This window comes from Colossoma macropomum, unplaced genomic scaffold, assembly GCF_904425465.1.
Source record: "Colossoma macropomum unplaced genomic scaffold, Colossoma_macropomum, whole genome shotgun sequence".
Lineage (NCBI taxonomy): Eukaryota > Metazoa > Chordata > Actinopteri > Characiformes > Serrasalmidae > Colossoma > Colossoma macropomum.
The window spans coordinates 24,073,525-24,096,446 of NW_023494785.1; the positions used below are offsets into that span (position 1 = coordinate 24,073,525).

Below are 22,922 nucleotides of genomic sequence, written 5' to 3' on the forward strand. Positions count from 1 at the left end.
AGTCTGTCATATTGGGAGACTGTATGTTGTATGCTTTATAGGAAGGGTGTACAAACTTTTTTGTACTGAGGGGCCATAATACAATGTTTGTAGTGGGCTGAGGGCCAAAAAGACAAAATAATATACTAATAAAGAAGTATATTTTGTTATTAAAATACAGTTTTGTTTCTAAATACATAATACATAAAAATACAGTTTTAATAAGACAGTAGGACAGTAAAAATTTTCTTAGGTTCTTGGGTTTCTCTCAGTGGGTGAAGGGGTTCGACTTTTTGGCAGTTAAATCAAATGTTCTCACAGGCCAACTTTTCCCATAGCCACGCTTTGGGCAACCCCGCTTTATAGTATATTGTATGCTTTCTAGTTTTACTTCATCTTTCTAAACCAGAGGAATTCCAGCTTGGTAATTGATGGGTAAAATCAGCTTGGCAGTGCTAGATCTCACTGAAAATCACCTGTTTTTCTTTTGCTGAAAATGATCCAGTCCTTCAGTTATTCAGAAGAATGGTGTTTATGACCAGCATGAATGCATGCATGGGCTGTGACATTATCAGTGCAAAGGGCTGTGCTTTCAGGAATCTGTGCCCTTGCAGCAGGAAACCTGTGTTTGGCTCCGTCCTGTGGTGTGTGACCAGAGGTCCCTGGTTTCCATCTCCGTGGTTGGCCCTGCATGATGGCATCATGCTCCTGTTGTGCATTATGCAATGGAGCATAGCACAGATAAAGTTAATAAAACAAAACACTATCACTGCCTGCCTCCCATCAGTCTGTGCAACCGATTGTGCAACAGAACCTTCTGGAATGTGCTTTGGCTCCTACTAGTGCTGTTGTTGGCTTGGTTGTGCCAGGCATTGAACTTTCTCAGTGGCATTGGGTCTTTTGAATTACTTCTTTATTTCATTGTTAAGTCCAGTGCTTCAAACGTTTCATGCAAGCACAGATCATGGGTGGTGCGAGCTTCTTGCGATGACAGGAGGTGCTAGTAGCTGGCATAGCACCTTGGGTGTGTTTATTTACTGTCACACACCTAGAGTAGGTCTGCTGTATTAAGCAACTCAGCATTTTCTCAGAGTTTCAACATGATTGAGAAATCAGCATTGCGAGGTTTTGAGAAATCAGTATTCCAGTTATTGTGCAGCACGGTTTAGAGAAGAGATCAAATGTATCACATATTGTTTTCATCATTCAATCCGTCAAACAGATGGACTGCACTTATGCAGTGAAAGTAGATTAAGTCAAGCTTGGTAACTGTCTGCTGCCCCCTACTGCATCATTACTGCCGTGCTCATCTGTCTTTAAGGCGAGATTACTTTATCTCCTTTTCCATGTCTGGATTGAGTTTCAGCACATTTGGTCAAGTGTCCAGTTGACTGTACAGTTATGCTCTACCACAGTGTTTCCACCCCTAAAGGAACCGTTCCCCGTCAGCCCTAGTATTAAGTGTTTTTCTCTGTTTCTTTGTGCATTGTGCATTTACAAACAGACTAAAACAAGAGATTGAAATGTAATGCTACTGAGGGCAACAATTTGACTGCCTACACATGAACAGAGAGTCACTGCGCCTTGTCATTTCTCAGATATGCCATTTTGGGTTTCAGCGTCTGCCTACACCATAAATTCCTGAATGTTTGTGATCCTCATTGAAAGCCTGAATCGGGTGGAATGTCAGTCTTTCCTTTGATGCCACATGATTGTGGTGTTGAGGGTGAGTCATTCATGGCTGAATTCAAAGAGGCAAATTTGAGCCTGACATTTCAGACGTTGAGTACTGTCAGACACACACTATCAATAGCATGTGTTGTTGTGACTTTACAGCAATGAACTCTTAAAAACAGGCAGTAAATTTGTCCTTTGCTATAGTGTGACCTTGTGTCACTGTCACCTCAGTCCTGTGGAGGGATCCTGTTGGAAATTCATTCTTTTTCTGTGCTTTTTTAGTAGCAAGAACTGATGTAATGATAGCTATCATATAACCTTCTGTGAATGCCAACAGTATCGTGGTGGCAAGAGTTTCTTTAATATGATTAAAAATGATTAGGTAAAAATGATTATGCATAGAGAAAAGTATGAAGGAAAAAGTTTGAAGGCCAGGAGCATGAAAATGCAGTTTGCAGTATGTTTGGTTTCTTAGTCATGGTCAAATAATACTTTCCTTTTTCCTGTTGTGCTGCTTCAGTGTGTGTGTGTTTGTGCGTGTGTGTGTTAAGACTGTGTGTGTCAGAGGAAGAGATGAGATAGAGAAGGGAAAAATAGATGTTGAAAGCAGTTTTAATTATAGTGCTGAATACAGTGCGATACGTACCAGGCTAGTATGTGCCACCATGGTGTGGGCTGTTATTGTAATCAAAGCTACAATCAGAAATAGCTTTTTTTTGGCACTGTTTAGCTTGCCATGCTACGTTTCTAGCAGTCTGAGTAAATGGAAAGCACGTTCTACCATCTACTGTGGTAGATGGTTCTACCATATAAAGGAATATAAAGGGCATATAAAGGAATTATGGTACATTAAGGTTTATATGTAAAACCGTGCCCAGTGTAATTGTTGTTGGTCTATGTAAAATTTAAGTAAAGACGAGGGAGTTCATATTATAAAACTACATTTACTGATTACTTGTTTAGTCCAGTGGTTCTTAAACTGGTTCTCAGGGATCCCCAGGCAGACTACATTTTTGTTCCAACCCAACTTGCAACACAGATAGAGAAAAATGTAGACCATCTGGGGGTTCCTGAGGACCTGATTTGAGAACCACTGGTAGTCACCCCATTGTTAGTCACTGCCAGTTCTCACCTGCTGAGGGTGTTTCACAAATCAGGATTTCTCAGTAAGCTGGACAGTGTCTCCCGCTAATGGACAGACATGACATTAGGCTGAAGGTTAGACTAACTGAGAAGTCCTGCTGTGTAAAATCCCCTCCTGCTGTCTAGCTCTCTTCTACATTAACCACAGCTGCCATGAAGGTGAAGCTGTGCTTCCTCCAACACACATGTATCCTGTCCGGAGATTGGAGGAGGAGCTAACTGCCCAAACTCAAACTCCTAATTCACCACCACAGCTTTGTTGCAAATGACATTGTTGCAATTCCACTTCAAAAAGTCCCCTCCAAAAAGAGAGTTTTGGCAGTAAAATATTTTGGACAGTTCCAACTCTTACTTATCCTATATGTTTGTTGTTACAGGAAACAATACAGATTTTGCACTTGAGCTCTGAGAAGTTCATGCTTTCTCCAAGTGATGTCAGCTGTGTTGTATCGATAACACTATTTCACTTTAGAAGAACTTTGCAACAACATAGTGTTATGCTTATCTGGCATTTTACTGCCCTCATGTAGTTAATATGTGTTTGATTACATCAAAAAAGCTACTTAATGAGTTGATGGAGATTTGATAAATTTTAATTTGTGATGGATTTCTGCATATTGTTTTTGCGAAGTATGGAATTGGTATTGGAATTTGATGAAGAGAGACTGAGTGGCAGGAAAGAGTGGGAGATACGGCAAAACATAACATTGCAATACTTCAAGAAATTTTCACAATGTGTGTCACAGTAATTTTGATAAGTTGGATCAGACCAAAAAGAGTCAGAAGTGTCACAAAATATTATCAGATTATTCAGTGTTTCACATTTTCACTGCACTAAATCCAGTTAAACCGGACTATTCATGCACTTTATGACATGCAGTAGGTCAATGCACTTTAACTACTGGCATTGTCAATGACATGCTCAGAAAACCATATTGTGACATACTTTTTGATGATAACAACAAATATTGTCAAATTGTCCACCTCTAGTGGCTAGGTGTTAGCAGTAGAGAGAAGTATGGGACAAGTTAGTAACTCTGTAGATCAAAAAGAGAGTGTTGTACTTGCCCAGCTCAGGGCCAGGCAGTTATTTTGTTTAATTATTTTTTGTTTATTATTTATTATTTGTTTGTTTGTTTGTTTTTATAAACATTTAATCCTGGTACCTCTATGAAAGTACCTGATGACAAACAAGAATCTATTCTAAACTACCTAGCTATATAAATTTTCTTCACCGCAGAGTTATGCTTTTGGTTTCAAGCCAAATAGTACTGAATAGTTGATGAGGATCATCCACAGGAAAGGCAACACGTAAACCTATTTATATGTTATTAGGTAGCTCTAGAGGAATGAGCTTGATATAGGCTCTGGATGCCAAAGCTATTTAATAAATGCTTCACTAATTTTCAAACAAGTTATGACCTAAGCCAAGTACTGCAGATGAAGTGTTGCAGTTACTAAGTACAGTAGATATGAATGTGAAAATGACTGTTTAAATGGGCTGTCTTTCAACACCGTTATTTACCATGCCATATGCTGGTTTTAAAGTGTCTGTAAAACATGCTATATTTAGGTCTGTTGTGCACTGTGGGAGGTCTCTAAGGCATCAGGGTACCATTTGATAGAGAGAGATGGGAATCTCAAACTATCCATGGTATTCTGACACTGCTTCCCTCTTTATGGGAGAACACGCACTCACAGGGCTGGATATGGAGGGCCTGACTTGTCCAAGATGGAAAATAACGCAAAAGCAGCTTTTTACACTATGGGGCACTTTCCCAGACCCAGATAAAAGATAATTCTACACTCTTAAAAATTATGGTTCTTCAAGGGTTCTTTAGTAAAGAAAATTGTTCCATATAGAACCATGAACACTCAAAGAACCCTTTACGTGATTAAAGGCTTCTTTGCATTAAGAAATGGTTCTTCAGATTGATAGCGAATGTGTTGTATATAGTTCTATATAAAATATTTTTGAAGCATCAAAAACAGTTCTTTTATTGTTACGTTGTCAAGTTTGTGACAATAGAACCAACCCTTTTTGGTGCTATATAGACACACGTTTAGGAAGGTTCTATAGAACCATATACAGCCCATTCTCCATCAGTCTGAAAAAACTTTTGACAATGCAAGAATTTAGTCATCCAGAGGGTTCTTTGAGTGTTCGTGGTTCTATATAGAGCCATTTTCTTTACTCTAGAATCCTTGAAGAACCATCTTTTTTGGGTCTATAGATTCTAAAATCTAGAGAATTTTTAGTTGTGATTCACAAGTGGCAGTGCAGTTTAGTCCGATATTATGTTTAATTTAATAATTATCAAAATAATTTATTTTATATTTATTTATATTTATAAATTAATAATAATTAAAATAAAAAACTTAATATTGCTCTATATGTTTAGCTAACTTAAACACACTTTTCTGCATTTCAATTTAAATTTCAGTTGGGTTTTAGATTTTAAAATGTACCAGAGAGTAAGGGATCACTATGATGATCAAGCACAGGGACCAAAACATTGTCCGTTCTTGTTTTTCTTCATTTTCAAGTACTTCTGTCACTGTGGACAATAGAAAACTAGGTTGGCTATTGTAGCATGAAATATCATCAGTAAATATCTTAGACAAATATCTTTTACACATGTTGTTTTTGTGTTCTTATGGCCTTGGAAACTGGCGATATAGTGTTCGTGTTCCTTTGGTTTCAGAATATCAAGCACACAGAGAGAATCGGAGCATAAATAGGTAATCTTATGTGATGGATGCGTAGACTCCTTTTTTTCCAAATCTGCAGCTGCCAGAGCAAGTTGGAAAGGTCAGATTGTCCTATGAAGCTGTAGATCTGTGACATAATCTTACAGAATAGCTCTTTCAGGCACAGGCTGATCTCTTTCAGGTCTGTGAAGCCATGCGAACACCATGGCCGTTTCATCAGTTTCTAACTGAGCTGGCATGAGTGCGTCGCTTTGCTTGATATTTATATCCACAGCAGGCTCTGATACCCGGCTCACTGGACCCTCGCCCAGCCCCCTGCCCACCCCTAGGCCTCCAGCCACCCCCCCGCCTAATTACAAAGCCACCAGGGAGAAGGCTGACATATCCAAGCAGCAGGCGCAGGCTGTCAATATTACGCAGAGGGAGAAACAGGGCACACCAAACAAACTGGAACCTCTTCCTGTCCTCATTTTCCTGCTCCTGCTCTCCTCGTCCTCCTCTCCATCCACATAGCCTGATCCATGAAGGTCATACCTGGTAGGTTAGCGCAGTGAAACTGTTGTCCGTCTTTGTCCGTGTGTCCGTGTTGTTGTGTGTGAGTGTCTTTGGCAAACCCAGCAAGCGAAGTGCTGTTGTGGCCGAGGGAGGAGGGGAAGTGCACGTACAGACGCTTTGGCGCGACCTTCAGCAAGCCAGACTCAAATTCTCTTCCATATTTAAACCCCTTCACACCATGCGTGACTTGAATTAGGTATGATATTTCAAGGTTTTTTCCCCCCTCTGTGTTTCTTTATTTGAGCTTACGTGACTTCCCCCACTTCCAGCTATCTGGAGGTGATTCTGTCTGCCAGATTTGACTGACAGTTGCTTGAGCTTGAGTGACAGTGTTGTGTCAAAGATCGTTGGGTGAGTTAAAAAGCAGAGGGGAGTTACTTTGGTGAGTCGTTGGGCAGTTGTTGGCCTTTCTGAATGCCGATTGCTTTCGGGTGCTGTAAAAACGCTTCCACCTGTTTCTTCCTGAAGCAGGAATCTCTGGCTCCATCTCTCCAGGTCTCTTGTGATATGTGTTGGGTGGCTAAGCTGCTCACGGTACATCGGGGAGGCAATGTTTGTTTGGTGACATCAAGCTGCTTTGATTGTGCAATGTCCTAGAAGCTCTCTACTACTGAAGCAATAAACAGGATTGATATTATTCAAGAATAGTTGATTTTTTTAAGTAGTGAGTTTAATGAACATGGTCTCTTTCCTTTTAGTTAAGCTTCCACAGTAGACATTCCTTTCTGTTAAGTTTATTCTTCTCTCTTCAAGATTTTCCTGATAGATTTAGCAGCTCAGTAACTCGCAATTGAAGGTCTGTTTTTTTTTACAAGAATGAAAACATGATGGGCAGAATTGTTAGAGTAGATGTTTAAAAGATCTTATCTTTGTGTGAGTACGGTGGTGTTTTGGAGTTAGTCAAGATCAGCTCACCTCTTCAAACTAAAGTTTAAGTTGGTAGACAGAGTGTACCAAGTATTGTGAGATGAAGAAGGGGGAGAGGGAAAGGTTGAGAAGGGTGTGTAAATGTCAAGAAGGAGGAAGCAGAGCAAATTCCCATTAGGAGGGTGAAAAAGCACATGAAGAGTTGCATCTTTCACTTTCTTCCCTCCAGCTTTTTGCTGGAAGACATTTCACTGCCTGTGTGCTTTTTAAAAAGTAAACCCACCCCTTGTCTCTGCGACACACCCAGTGCCCCCCCAACCATCTCGCCCAATGTCCTCCCACCTGTTGCTGCCTGACTTGTTCCAGGCTTATCTCGGTCCTAATGCCTGCAAGCCCCCCTGGATCTGCGTTCCCCACTCTGGTGGTTTTGGGGCACATCATCACCCTCATAGCTGTGTGGCAGTTGAGGAAGCGCAGGAGGCAAGGTAAGAGGTGTTAGGACATTGCAGGAAGATTTTGAGTTTAAAGTTTTTCAAGTCTGTCCCGGACTAGTGCAGCACAGCTAAAAGATCAAAGTCACTGCGTTGTTTGTAGCTGCATATTTGTTTATCATGGCTTTCATCTGGTGTGTCTTGCATGTTCCACAGTATGTCCTCTTGTGTGAGTGTGGCTGCATGTCTCAGTCTGCCCTGCCTTAGTAGGAGAGAGCATAACCTTGCTGGAGTGGGGGACGTCAGCTAGTGGGAGGGGAAATGGCTGCTACACTACAGACTGAGAGTTCATATACAACATCATAGCTGTGAGAACAAAACCTTGTCCAAAGTGGTAACTTTACAAGAGAAGAAGAAAGCATTCTTAACTGCTAATCAAAGTTAATGCAACAGTTATTTATTCCAAGTAATGTTGGACCATTTTTATTGGACCACTCATCATGAAATTGTGACACAGTATAAACAGCAGCAGGTATTGTCAAATTCTGTAAAAAAAAAAAATAATAAAAATTAAAAATGGTTTTATCCTGGTTTTATCCTGACAGCGACAATATACTGTACTATAGATCTTTGGAGCCTTTTACTGTAGACATGTATGTAGCCTTATGCATCACATATTGTAGGCTTGAGCAGCATTTTATGAGGTAAAAGTTGTTTTTTTAGTCTTGTATTTTTTGCCTTATTCTCTGTCATTCCTTTTTATGTTTACTTGTAATTCCTCCCTAAAGTCTTGAGTGTGCACTCTTTCATATTTGTACACTCAGACATAGGAGTTTCATATAGTGTAGAATACTGTAGATGCATTCCAACCCAGTGAAAACTATGTTATATTGTGTAGCACTTCTCTGCTGTTGAGATACTATGTCTGTGTCGCATGTATGTGACTGACCTTTGCTCAACTTCAGTGGCCTTACCCTCTGGACATGCCCTGCTTGTGTGGGACACACTGCTCTGTATCTCGTGTTGCATCCATCCGTGTGGAGGAACTTTATACAGAGAACGTAACGACATTATGGGACCACACAGATCTGTCACCTCGCTGGCTTTAATGCCTCTGTGGGAATGACATTCTGAAGAACTTACGTCTTTAAGCTTATATTTAATCCTTATAAGCATACCTCCCGACACAAACCCATAAATGGGCCACAAACCACTCGGATAGTGTCCTGGTAGTGCCTTGTTTCTCCAGGTTTGACGATACAGGTATAGAATGTGATTAGCCTTTGTCTGAGAGTGATGTTTATGGACACAGATGTTACCTGTCAATCTTTGATGTCTCAGTTAAGGTAAAAACTTGGATTAGCTGCTTAGTGGCAACCAGTGATAAATCAGATGGCCTTGTTTTCATGACCCTAAAGTTGACAAGACAGCTTGAGGCACCTTGTAAACGTGCCCTTCATATTTGAGCTTTTGCCAAATGACATTAAAACTGGGGGGTTTTTGAGATTACTCAGACAAAGTTTTTTATACTGCTGTCTCAGTTTCGGCCGCCAGTGAAAGAGAAGCCTTGATCAAAGATGGACCCTGGAGCTCCACGTGACAGAGTTGACTTGTGCTATCTCCTGGCACCTGGTCTCTATCATTGGCACAGCTCTACCTGCTGACAGCTCTTTCCATGTGATCCCTCATTTACCATCAGTGGGACCTAATAGCTCATGCACACATTCAAATGGGATTCACATTACACGTTACACATCACAATATTTCCATATTTTTTCCCCATTACTCAGCCGTCATGCCTAGGCTACTTGAGAAAGGCCTGAGGCTAGGCTGCTTGGGAAAAGAGGCAGATGATACTTGTTCATTCTGATTCATGGAGTCACCGGATAGGGAAAGGGTAGATTATGCCACTGTACCATCCTTCTCCCCAAGGGTTGCAAGTGTGAACCTTACACTTTGCGTCTGTATTTCTATTGGCATTATCCATGATGAGCTGGCCAACGATTAGAAGGCTGGTAGTGCAAGATATGGAGCTCAGTTTCAAAAAAAGCAAATAATCAGTGCTGCAGATGTTCGACTTGTCGACTGCATTAAATATTATTCAGTCGCAACTTTTAATTGCAAATACATGTGCAAACATCAACATTAAATAAATTGAATACTACAAGCTCATCTTCAGTTCTCATGAAATGGGAAGAAATTAGTTCAATTCAGAGCAAAATGACTTAAAATGATGGCACATTAGTATTAGTAATTAGTGTTAGTGGTATAAAATCACGCAATACAGTGGAAATAGGACAGCAGAGATGGTAGAAAATTCCAGAGAAAAGAATGAAGAGTGAAAAGAGTGCACTTGCCCAAGCCAGTCACTGAGCAAGCCTACATCAGTGCCTTGCACTGGTGTGTTTTATTGGTTTTGGAAGCTCGTCGAGTTATCTCAAGCACTAGTTGAGATTAGCTCTGTAGAAAGGAAAAGGATGTGCTAAGCCGGCCTTTACAAACTCTTTTTTGACTGACATGCAGCTGCTTTTTATTCTTCTCTCTTGGGATGAGCTGCCCTGGTTTCATTGCGTCAGACTGTTTAAGTAGAATTTAATCCCTGTCATATCAAATCCAGGTGAGACTTTATCCTGAGGAACACATTTTGGCAGTTTATTAAAGTCTGGTTCTTTATTCAATAAAGCCTTAATTAAACACTAGAGTGGTTTATTCACTATACGTTAAGCTTAATGCATTATGATTATTATTATTGTTACATTTTTGTTTGTATGTGTTCGGAATATTATTCAAAATCTCTAATATTTGCATCTGGCTTTGGCTTTTTTGAACAAAGAACAAGACCTTAATAAACTCGCAATTAAAGAATAAAGGAATATATTCTGCATCTCGGTCTGCTGTGCATCATTACCAGTTAACATTTTTATAGGGCTGGGATGTTAAGAAGTTTTGAAAAATCGGTAAATCTGAGCAAAAATGATAAATAAACATTAATATTTTTATTTAAACCACATTGGTTTTATAATTGAGTGTCTAGGAAAGAAGATTAAGAAAGATTATACTGTCACAGTTCAGAGGAATACCCTAGTGTGGGAAATCACTGCTGAGTGTGTAAATTATGTAAAACCTGGACTGGAGTGTTCAGATAACACACTAATGCAAAGAACACTTATGTATATTCTTATCTCAGTTTTCAGTGTATCACAAACCTTAAATACATTTCCATTTCACATCATTTATTCAATTTTACTATAGTACCAACTCTAGTACTAATACCACTATCAGGCTAACACTGACATTAGAGTAACAAAATATCTAATATACCTCAGTAATACCACTACATCAATTAGGTTTAATGTGAATTTGCAAAAAAGGGTATTTCTGCAATAATAGGTTAAGATTGACATTAATCACTGCAAAAAAGTCATACATCTTCCACCTACAGAGCTTATCTACAGCTGCCTAGTGATAACAACAATGTTTTTTTACTGTTTGGTACAAAATGATCTACTGGATAAAAAAGCTGTCTTTGATAATGTCTGAGAACATAATGTAATAATACACCTGGAGATTGCTTACACTGAAGACATCAGCATTGCTTCCCCTCTACAGTCAAGATCTGTGATCCTTACAGAATGATGAAAACCTGCCTGAAGTCTTGGGAATGCAGATTCCTATGAACATGCCTTACATACATCAAAAGGTTTTCTTTTTCGGAATAATAGGATTTCTATGTGTGCGGTTTATGGCCATATTACAGTTTGGTGGAACACAAATCCACTATAACTTTGTAACTGCGTGGAAAAATACTATGACTCTTTTTTGTGACATTTGGCCTTGTCTGCCGAGGATGTATGATTAAAATTTATGACACTGTCATGTATGTCTGTGAATTCCAGCCTATGTCTATCCCATGACATGCCTGGAGCAAAGGACAGGTTTGACAGTTGTAATTATTATAACTGCTTCTAGGGACCCATCTGTCCCAGAGCTCCACTAAAGCTCTTGAAAGTCTGTTATCAGATCACATTCCTTTGTCTCACACACAAAACTTTAAAAGTATTCACACACCTGCATATCTCTCTCTCTCTCTCTCTCTCTCTCTCTCTCTCTCTCTCTCTCTCCCTAGCTCTCTTTCTCTCTCTCTCCCCCTCCCTCCCTCGCTCTCTCTCTTTTTTTATGCTTTGCTGGCACACGCACAGCAGTCCATGACCTCACACATGTCCCCATCTCACATATCTTACAAAACTCTTATAAATGCTTTTTATACTGAAATACATAGTTTACAGTGTGGAGGTACTTTTCAGCATATTTTATTTAGGAAAAATCATGATCAAAGTAACGGTTGGTAACATACTGATCAACCTGTTTCAAACGGCCCTAATTAATTGCTTAAGTCTTAATTATCTTTTTTCAAAAGCAGTATGGGGAGCCTTAATGCTTGTTTCTTTACTGTAGTCCTGCCAAACTCATTGAGCCAAAGTCACACTGCTATTCTATTGGATGATTTTGCTTTTTGTCTGTCGAGGACAAATGAAAGGGGGTGTGTGTGTCTTTGTGTGTGGGAGAGAGCACAGCAGGAGGACTCCAGAAAGTGCAAGCTCTCTTGTTGTGATGGCAGAGAGCCCTGCTGATGCCAAAGTACCGTATAGCAGGGACGCTACTGGACTTTTTTACCATCAGGAAGTTTATTTGAATGAGATAAGCTATGGAGAGAGAATCCGACTTTTATATAGCAAGATGTGTTGCGCAGGTGAGTTCCAGTACATTCTCTAAATATGGTCATTTGGGAGGGCTTTAGCTTAGTAGGCGTTGACCAGGTGACTATCGTACATAGACAGAGACACACAAAGACATAAAGACAGCAAAAAGAAATGCCTCTGTAGTGACTGTGAGCTAGAGCAGTCTGATCACATTAACTTCTCATTAGTCATTTGTAACACAGAATGGATTGTTTATGTTTGTTTTTCAGCCTTGCTTAAAATTATGTAGCACTGAGTTTTCATTGCTCTAAACTCATATTGACATGATCCAGCTGTAGCAGCATGCTCCACACAGAGAAGAGAAATGCACATCCGGCTCTGAGGAGTTACTAGAGATGCAGAGTTTCACAATGAAGGCGGGCAGTGCTAATGAACTGCTGGGCAGTATAAAGAGTGTGCATGTTATTGTAATGAGTCACATTCAGTAGCTCATTAGAGTTCATAAACTTCGTTAGATTCTCTTGGCATCAACTGCTTTCATATTGCCCTACCTCAGAGTTGCTTATTCAGAATCAGAAGCATAAACATTTAATCAGAATCAGAATCGAAAGTTTTCACATACAAAGAATGTGTGCTGGCGAGTGCTCATACAGTGACAGGACTGATACAAGATTACAACAAGTGTGTGTAGATATATATGTGTGTGTATATATATATATATATATATATATATATATATGTATATATATATTTACATACATATATATATATATATATGTGTGTGTGTGTGTGTGTGTGTGTGTGTGTGTGTGTGTGTGGTATACAAGTGTGTACTGCACAGGTTCAGTACCTATGTAGACATGTAGTTATTTTTCAAGATAACTAGTACTAGATGGTTAGCAGCTGGTACTATTTGGTACTAGATGGTTAACAGTGCCCACACTTTAGTCCACACTAAAGCACTTCTACATAAGCTGAATGGGGGAGACCAAACAAGACCGGTTGCAAAGGCTGAAAAGGCAGTGCAGTTTAGTGAAGAATTTATCCACAGCAGTCTATGCTGTATCGCCATCTAGTGTTTATTTGATGCTAATTCACATTCACTGTGACAGATATTCAAATGACTGCATTATTAATTACACTACTACTGCTAATAATAATAATAATAATAATAATAATAATAATATTAATAATAATAATAAAACTTATCCTATTTGCTTTTTCCAAGTACACATCATTTGGCAGATAAGGTATTTTTTAACATGGGTGAAAACCCATGATATAAATTGGGATACAAACTGTGAGAATAAATATCATACTGTTTACACTATGTTGATTGTTTGATTGAAGACTGGTCAGACTTTTATTTAAGTAACAAGTTGTAAAACCTGAAAGAACCTCTGTTCTAGACCTTTAAACGAGTTCTGTCATCTTTTACAGTGCTGTGGAATGAAGTTAGTTGAAGCAGTAGAAAAATCAACCTAGTCTGTGACAGTGATTAAAAGAATGTGCTGCTTCCATTATTACAGTGCATTTGGTTTCTTTGCTTACTGCAGCTCCTCCCTAACTTGCTTTCATTTCTGATATTTATCTTACATCCTTCTTTACCCACAACCAGATCTACTTAATACTTTTACTTAACACATTTGGAGATCAGCATATTACAGTATGGTCACTGGAATAAACTTCACCCTGCACAAACATTTTAAATCATTAAAATGGCCCATATCATGAAAAACTTCCTCCCTTTCCCTAATCTATGCAGTCCATGAACAATGTTGATTTACATACATCCAATTATTCAGCATTCAGGAGTTTGGCCCCGCTCTTTCATACTGAAGTCGCTGAAATATGAGTGTTTTAGCCCAGACTGCTTTTTGAATAAGATGCAGTACAGGGCAGCCAGTCAGATCTCATTTACATATATCAGTCCTTAATGCACAGTAACAAGAACAGCCTGTTTAATTCCAAGGGATAAACAGAGAATGGAAAATGGTCAGGTAAAGATGAATTTTGACCTTTTTTTGTACATGAAACTGCACACAAGTTATAAGTAGACCTCGGGGGGAAAGATTAACTACAAGAAAAATGTAGGATATGGGCCATTTTGTTCCATCACAGCTATGATACGCAGTATCTGTACTGACAATCAGTAAAATGTTCTTCTTAGTTTCCTCCATTAGAGGGAGACAGCAGATTACACAATTCTGACTTGTCCATTATTCTGAATCCCTAAACTTGAGTTTTAGTGGAAGAATGATGTGAAAGGTGCAGAGGGATTTTTTTGGGATTTGGGATTTTCCATGCTGACTCTAATAGGACAATGCAGTGAGTTATTTTAGATCCCAGTTGCCAGTGCCAGCGCTGTCCTGTTGTGGCTCAGGTTTAATCAAGATTTAGCTTCATCCTCAAATCCTCTGTTGATACGACATCGACATCTGACCCATGGTGTTAGATCATCATAGATATTAATGGCAAGTGACTCATCATCACTCAGCACTCGATAAAAGATGGGGAAAGACACATGGTCACCCCTGCAAAGACTGAATATATATGTGGGGATGTTTGTTTTATTTACCTAAAAACTTAACTAATTTTGAATAACTGAGCCCAGTTGTGTTGTGCATTAAAGTGACCGAGCATTTTTACATTCATGTTCGCTACTAAAGTGTAAAACACAGAGCATTTTGTTCTGTTAGTGAAGGACAAGGTGTGCCTATGGTACTGTATGATGCGGTTAGCATTTCTGCTGAGGTGAGCTGTTTACTTCTCCTCATTTTATTAACATTCCTCTCTGCCTGGGTGGGGCAGGCAGCTCAGCACACGCTACCACAAGTAGAGGAGGGAGAGTAAGAGAGTGAAGGCGGAAAATAAGGCTGAGATCTGCTAGGGAAAGTTTCACCTGTGTTGGTAGAGCGATCTAGTTACACCCCACTCAGGAATGTGAAATTTTACCCTTTTTAAGTCACCGTCGTTGTCCAAAAGACTGTTTATGTGTCCACTGATCTGTTCATCATTGTTTTTAGTTAGAGCTAATGTTTTTGTTTGCTTATTGAATGTTTTTGGTAATCTTTATTTGGCGCTTTGTTGTGGTTATATAACAGACTTCAGAGTTCATATTATACTGGAATCACCTGTTTGTTGTTGCTGCTATAACAAAACCTCACATCTCCAAAATAATAACTTTATAGAAGAAACATTCTTAATGTTAAAGTATGTAATTTTTTTTTAAAGTTATTTTGGAATATTTCTTTTGGTCCATTTGTCATGAAATGTTCACACAATGTAAAGGCAGCTGGTATTTTGAAATGTTGTAAAAGGTAATTATAATTAAATGAAAAGCAAGCAAAAGGTTATATGTGATGTTTTTGTTCACCACTGGTAAGGTTAATAGATTGAATAGTTGGTAGTGGTATATGTAATCTGCTTTAGTATATTGCTGTTGTGGCCTTACACTTCTGAGTACACTGGTTAAAGCATAATTGCAGCACAATGAGTTCTCTTATTGTGGTAGGTGCAACCTAAGACAAACCTAAGGCCTGTGTACTAAATAATATGGTGCTTCAAATGTACAAGATTCAAATCTGTAAAGTGGTTGCACATGGATAGGATGTGTTATACCAACACTTTTCTTGCCAAAAGAACTAAAAAGAAGTAAGCTGAAACGCATCAGTTGTGTAGATGTAACATATTTTATTATTGTGCAATCCCTTAAATCTTGTAAATTGAAAGCATACATTTTCTCAGTGTACTTAATCTGATATAAATCTAGTGTTTTGTTAGTTTGCTTGTTTTTACTTTTAATCAGCTAGTCTGCATACGTCTTCTTAGCATCCTGGACTGAAGCCTTCAGGGAAACTATGGTAACTCCTGAGTTAAACTTCCAAAATAGCAAAGTAGGGTTTCCCCAGTTTCCGACCATATGACGCAAGCAACTGACAGCAAGAAGGGGAAACACAGTGGGACTGAAAATAGTCAGTCGTATATGAGTGGGCTCTGCCTACATAAAAGTGTTAAAGAACCATCTGGTCTGGGTGAGTGAGGAGCATAATAAGCACTTTTCCTTCATGTAATGGGACGTTTCTTCGGCATGCCCTTCCAGAACGCCTCTGCTGACCAAGATGTTCCACAGTCTCCGTGTGAATGCATCACTAGAGTCAGACTTTGGCTAGAGAGCCTGTAGTTAGTGTTTCCCCGTCACATTTCTCCGGGCTGAATGAGGGCTCTGTGGTATTACTGTATGAGACTGAAAAATTTGCAGATGTATGATAAGGAAAATTCAGACAGTGGATCAGATAGATAATGACTAAGTTTGAGGACAAAAATAAGTGCAGTCAGTCAAAACAGGTTTCCTTCCTTTTCTACAAATAATTAGTTTTCTTCCTTGCCAGGACTTGTATAGCAGTGAAGACATTACATTTTTGGTTTGAAGGTCTGAAGCAAATGTGTTATCATGCTTTATTAAACAGTAGTTGTCAGAGGAATTTTTTGTGGTCTTTCTGTTGTACTTATTTTTCCAAATCTGCTGCCTAAATAAGTTATCTCTTTGCATTATCTCAGTTATGCTCAGCTGAAGGGAGTGACGATGACTCCTCAGCTGGCCCTGACTGAGTGTCTGGATGATTATCTCACACAGTGCTGGCCGGAGATAGGGAGGTGGTTGTGAGTGGGCGAGGACGTGGGTGGAGGATCCTGAAAGGTTTTACAGAGGATTTACTTACAAACAGGAGCATTTAAATATGAGGGCCTCCTCCTGTGTGATACTTGCTGATGCGAGTGAAACTGCAGCTGTTGAAAGTGTAGTCGTGATACAGGTTTCATGCTTTAAAAAAATCACTTCAATAGGTCGGTAACATTGGCTGTTTCCTTAACGGGTTCTGTTATATTCTGTATAAAAATCTGGCGTAAAATGATATGGACAAGTATTTGGATTATATTGTTACTTATTGCTATCCCTTGCAAGTATTGGTGAATCAATAATGTAATATGGTTAAAGGCTGGCCTGCATTAGATTAAAAAAAATGCCTTGATTTTTTAAAACACCCAAAACAAACACTCAACTGGAGCACTGAACATTTAAGCAACTGACAGCAAACGATAAAAAGGCACACGCAGTGTCATTAATGCAAAGCCCTGCTCTTAGGAAGCATCAAAAGCTATTCGACTGCATATGGCACCCCCTTGTGGAGAATGTCAATCTGCTAAGTATGAGTGAGTGAGTATCTAAGTGAATAAGTGAGTTACAAGCAAGAAGAGGTGAACAATGTGACAATATTTTATTGTTATTGTGACTTTTGTTGTTATATAACAATTAACAAACAATATACTCTGCAGCTCTGATGTAAAATAAGTCCTGTTTTCAGTATTACACTCCATACTCATTAGATTCATATGCTGATTCTTTTTTATTTTTTCATTTAAAAACAATGAGTGATTAAGTTTTATTGAAAGCTTTTTGATCAGTTAAGCTATGAGCTCCGTTGTGACAGTGTAGCTCCATCGCTCCTGGGGATTTTATTTGGATTTCTCCTGCCACTCCTTAATTCCTTCACCTGTAGGGACACATGCATGGAGCTGCTAAAGTCATTATTTAAGGTGTGTCTCTCCACGTCTGTTGCACAGCCGTCAAATATCATAAAAAAAACACCTCTACAAACTCTCCCTTAGACACTGCCAATTTAAGACTCACTGTTTGAGCATCAAGCCTGAACAGGTACAGTAAGGAGCAGTACTTCTGAGGCTATACGCACTAGGGAAATGCAATGACGGGCGTGGTGGATTGGACGTAACTGAGCAACTCTTGTTCACTGCTGGATTTGCTTAATCTTGGTGTGTTCATTTTGTATGCAGTTACATTTTTTTATGTTTTTTTATAATTATAATTTAAATGGCCTTTCTGTTTCAGTAAATTAATTCAGTTAATGCAGAAAGCTTCATAAACTAAACTGCTTATAAAGATAAGCAACTCGAGAAAACATTTTTGTTCTGTAGCTTTAACGAGAAAGCTGTGAATTGAGCTGGTCTGATTGTGACCAACCACATTTACTGGGATATTTAGTAGTTTCCTGTGATGGAGGTGGAAAATAAGTACAAATTTAGGGCAGGGGAAGACGTGTATCTATTTACAACAGTTTGGGTGAAGTGTGTCCATTTACCAAGAAATGTATTTGTGACAGAGAGCGATAACCCATATACCAAATTGTTCCATATTTGTTTCCATGGAAGCATGCACTCTGTGTGGGCGGGAGAGGTCGGGGTGGTATGGTTTGGGATGGGTAGCTGAGTAATCGTACCAGCATACAGACACCTGAGTGACCAACCTACTCCCACACCCTTCCTGGTACAACAGACATGATGAGTAACTCATTATTACAGTCTTCTCCGGAATGTGCTATGATTAAGGTAGTTTTGTCTGTGCTTGTGCACATTCACGAGGATACAAGTTCAGCTGTAATTAGAAGTGTAATTTTGAATCAGGATATTAAAAATGATGATAAACGTAGCACAATGCATTCTCAATACACATATATGTATTGTACTTTATAGTTGTAGATTTATCATAGGTGTTGGATTTTAACCCAGTGCACTTCCCTGCTTTTGATCCTGTGTGCATTTCATGCCATTTTTTCTTGTACACTGAGTAACATCTAAGGTGTGTTTGTATGATGGATGTGGGTGGCACATGGGCCGTGCTGGTAGCCACACCTTGTTCACTTTTTGCTCTCCAAGTTCCTCCCCCTTTTCCTGTCCAGGCCCCACCAACATGACATAGCATTGCTGAAGGGGGCGGAGCCTAGCCTACAATGTCCTCCAAACACTTAGTCAAAGCACACTCAGAGCAGCACAGGAACAGGTCCAGACTCTGTAGCCTGCAGGCATCATTTAGGCGAGAGAAAGAAAGGCAGAAAGGAAACGTGAGATAACAGGGAGAGAACAGAACTGAACAGAAAGTGAGTTTTGACTGGAACTTCACCACAGTGCTGCCAGCTTTTGCTCTGCTCCCTGGCATTGCAGTAGATAAGTGAGAAAACTAGACAACAGCCTGTGGTTGTACACAGGATAGGAGAAAGCTCTGGACTGATTCTGCTCTCTAAAGACAGAGAAGATGAGCTCTTCGCAGAAACAAAGGAACTACTCCAGTGACAGCCTGGGCAGAGACAGGACACCCTCAGACGATGGCTTTTATCAGGGGATGCTCAAGGCCATGGATGGCAGGAAAGGTACCTAAGAGACAGCTCTCTCTTGCTCAGAATGGAAAAGTGAGACTGTTGGCTTAAAAATAATGCTAACAGTCACATTGGTGTTGCTCACAATGCTCAGCTATTTAGGCCTACTTTCCAGTTATTCATAGGGATTTTCCAGCATACTAAATGCTAGTTTATGATCTGTATGCTCTCTTCATACGGATGTGCTGAGAGGCTGTGGTTTTCTCTTGGAAGGAGAAAGTTTTTCCCCACTTTTTACCATAATTCCATGTTGCGGGGCTGAGAGTTATACTTTGTGCTTTTTATCCTGCAGGAACCTAATTGGTAATTATATGAAAAAATGAGTTCTTTCATGAACCAAATTGAACTTGGTGTTTTTGCTTATTTATAGTTCCACTTGTTTTTAAGTCCTTACCAACTGGTGAACTGGACTGTGTCAGCATTTCTCTTATCTTTTATCTTTACAGTTATATTTGCTCGGCTTGGGGTCTTACTGTCTTGCTTCACTGCTGAAAGTTAGTGCTGGAAAAAAGGCACACAACTATGACACTACCACCATTTCTCAGATCACAAAAGTCAAGCTGAATGAATCCAGGCTGAAAAGGCCACACCCCTTTTGTCTCATAACCTGCTGTTCTGTTGGCTTTCAGATCATTAGTAGATGAACAAACATAGCTGAAGTAATCTTGAGCATATAGTTTTTTGGCAACAACACAATGCAGTTCTGTCATATGTTTAATATGTGATTAATGTTTAGTGTTTGTTGCATGTTTTCATTCTTGCATGCTGAGCATTGCAGATGATCATTGATCAATAATAAATCATGAGTCTTTGAATGGCTGCCAAATCAGTAGAGGCAAATTAGAGACAGTCCTTGGCATCAGATTCCTGCATTCCTGACCTCACATTGGCCAGAGGGTGGGGTCCATTGTGGAGGTAATTGCAGCAGTGACGACTTAACCATTAGCACTGTAACGCAATACTTGTGAGAGGAATCAGGTGGAATCCACTGACCCTGAGGTCAAAGTGTGTCTTCTTTAGAGGACCTGAATCAGTGTTTTTGAGTCTTAAAGGCTACACTGGAGCAAGCCCCTGATTCACTTTCATTGAATTGGGAACCACCAAACAGGAAGTCTTTTACTGATGAGTAGAGACTACTCCACCCTCTTTGGTCAAAGTGCGGCAAGTTTGCGTTCTCTGGTGCTCACCATGGCAACGTTGATCAATAACATTTACTCTTGACCCCACCCAGGAGAGAAATGTAGAGAAAGTGTAGCCTGTAGGTGTGTCAGCATTGGCCCAAATAAGCAAACATCTTTGTACTTCAGCCCTAGATAACTGACTGAGTTTTAAAGGTACTGGCACGTCTTTTCATTGATGTGACATGCGTAAAGCTCCAACTTACCTTACTTATTCTGAAACGGGCATTTCCACTTTGTTTTGAAGTAGTGTTGGAGCATTTGCAAGCATTTGTGACTATTTTTATTGACCCGATTGTATCATCTGACAGTGGTAACACTAGTTGAGGAAAATAAAAGCAGTGATATCTTGTTCAAATGGGTCAGGGTCATAGATATGTATAGTACCCATAGATCTTATACACATTGATTAGATGCAATTTCAGACCATTAAGAGGATCATGGTGGAAGTTCCGCAGTTTCAGGTCAGGGAAACCAGGCTAATGTAATTCAATAGACTCTTTGGCCATTGATACTGGGAGGAAACTTTCTCAATACTGTAAGTGAAGCAATCTTTTAGGTTGCAGTCATTGTGACAGTTATTTCTATGCTCTTTTCTTCTAGGGTCAGCTAAGAATAGAGTGGTAGTGATTCATACATTGCTGTTCTTTTGTAGAGTCTTCCTTAGAATCTTTCTCAGTCAACCTAATAACCTAAACTTGTTATTTTAACAGTAAGTCATGACATGCTCAAACAATCAGTAAGTAAAGTTTATTTTTGTCAGTCTCATATTGCACATTCTCTCTACAAATTTGCAATGTGCTCTTGACAAAAGGACCTGCTAAATGAATATAAAGTATAAAGTATAAAAGTATAAAATCTAAATTCAAATCTTATCAGCTTGGTCTTCTCACATGATTGAGCACACTATGGAGCACATTACGGAATAGGAAGTGGCCTGCATAGTTCCACACCTTGGTAACATTCTTTGTAACATTCTCACCTACCATCACTATCAAATAATGTTCATTACTTAAATATTAATAGAAAAGTTCATTAGAAATCTACAATTGTGCAATATTAATGCAAGTTTTGCACTCTTTGTGATATTCATAAGTAAACCTTAATGTCCTAAATCATGTGGATGTGTATTGTCTAAGACAACTGTTTAAGATGAAAAGATTGTACATGAGTCTGTTTTGTCTTTTTGTTGGGTGAGCAATGGTAGTATTGTACTTTCCAGTGTTCTGTCTGTACGTGTGTTTGTGTGTTGCCTGAGGTCACCCTCTGAGCTCAGACGCCTCTTCAGCCTTCACCATCACTGTGTTTCACAATGGCACTATGGAAGAACCAACTCAGCATGCCAGAACATCCAAGTGAACTGCCAAGGAAACACCCCGTTTTATGTGTGTGCCCCTGAGCCATTGTGCAGATGTTTGGTATGAGGTGAAAGGCATGCCTGTGCAAAGGGCTGATTTCATTTTGGCCTGACATTTCTTTGGTGAGGTTGAATCAGGGAGGGGTGACTGTCCAGACTGTCATTGTCCAGAGAGTATTCTTACTCTGCATATTGCTTCCAATTCAAATGCATTCTCTAGGCCTGCAGATATTAATTTCGTTATTGATATTAGATCGATGAACATTATCTCTTGTTGCTTCTCAGGGAGAACAAATACGTGGATGGTCTGATGTGTGATAAAAATCATTTTTATACACAATTAATATCTTTTTCTGTTTTACTTTTTGCAGATGAACGGGACCGAGTACAGAAAAAGACTTTCACAAAATGGGTGAACAAACACCTGATAAAGGTAATTCATGTTTCTTTTTTCCTTGTTACTGATTCTTCAAAACTTTCCACTACAAAGACTTCTGTAGTAGTCACTTGGCTCAAGCATTTGGCTCTTCTTCCAGATCTCAACACACTAGATACTAATCAAGTCATGGTGACCTTTCACATTCTCTCATTCTTACTACTTATCTCAGTCATGTCTGTTTCTCAACTACTCACTCTCATTTATAAATGAAATTAAATGTTGTTGAAAGGAAAACTAATAGAACATCTTTGGAAACTGGCAGCTAGCAAATGTGCTAACCACCTTAGGTGCATATTTCATACTTTTTCCTTGAATCTCAGCTCTATTTAGCCTCTAACTGATTGAAGTTGGGTTGGATGTTGCCTGATGTCCATGATTTAGCATACTGGTAAACTTTGATCTTCAAAAGCATATGCCTATTAATTATCATAATTGGAGTCAGATGGTAGCAGAAGGTCATAGACAAACATTTCAACAATTTGGTTGGAGAGTTCAGTCATGTCTAAGGACTTATGCTGTTGAAGGCTGCGAAAAGATTCAGGTTTAGAATGCCAGACTGATTCTGCTACTTTCATGCCTATCAAAGCAGGCACTAAAAGATAAAGCCAAGGCAAGCAGCTTCCATGGCAACAAAATATTTAGGATAGTTACAGTACAG

General features: G+C 39.3%; 1 protein-coding gene across 27 annotated transcripts in view; it reads left to right on the forward strand.

The window, feature by feature from the left end:
- Positions 1–22,922, forward strand: part of plecb (plectin b) — a 146,952-nt gene that overhangs the window by 84,590 nt on the left and 39,440 nt on the right. For 18 of the 27 annotated variants that reach the window (XM_036587935.1, XM_036588085.1, XM_036587969.1 and 15 more), the window contains one exon: positions 22,197–22,258. In XM_036587935.1, coding sequence (XP_036443828.1) covers positions 22,197–22,258 — 62 coding nt within the window. Of the gene's footprint in view, positions 1–5,878; positions 6,049–18,876; positions 19,285–22,196; positions 22,259–22,922 lie in introns of those variants that run through there. The other 9 variants (XM_036587943.1, XM_036587951.1, XM_036587960.1 and 6 more) reach the window with 2 other exon arrangements.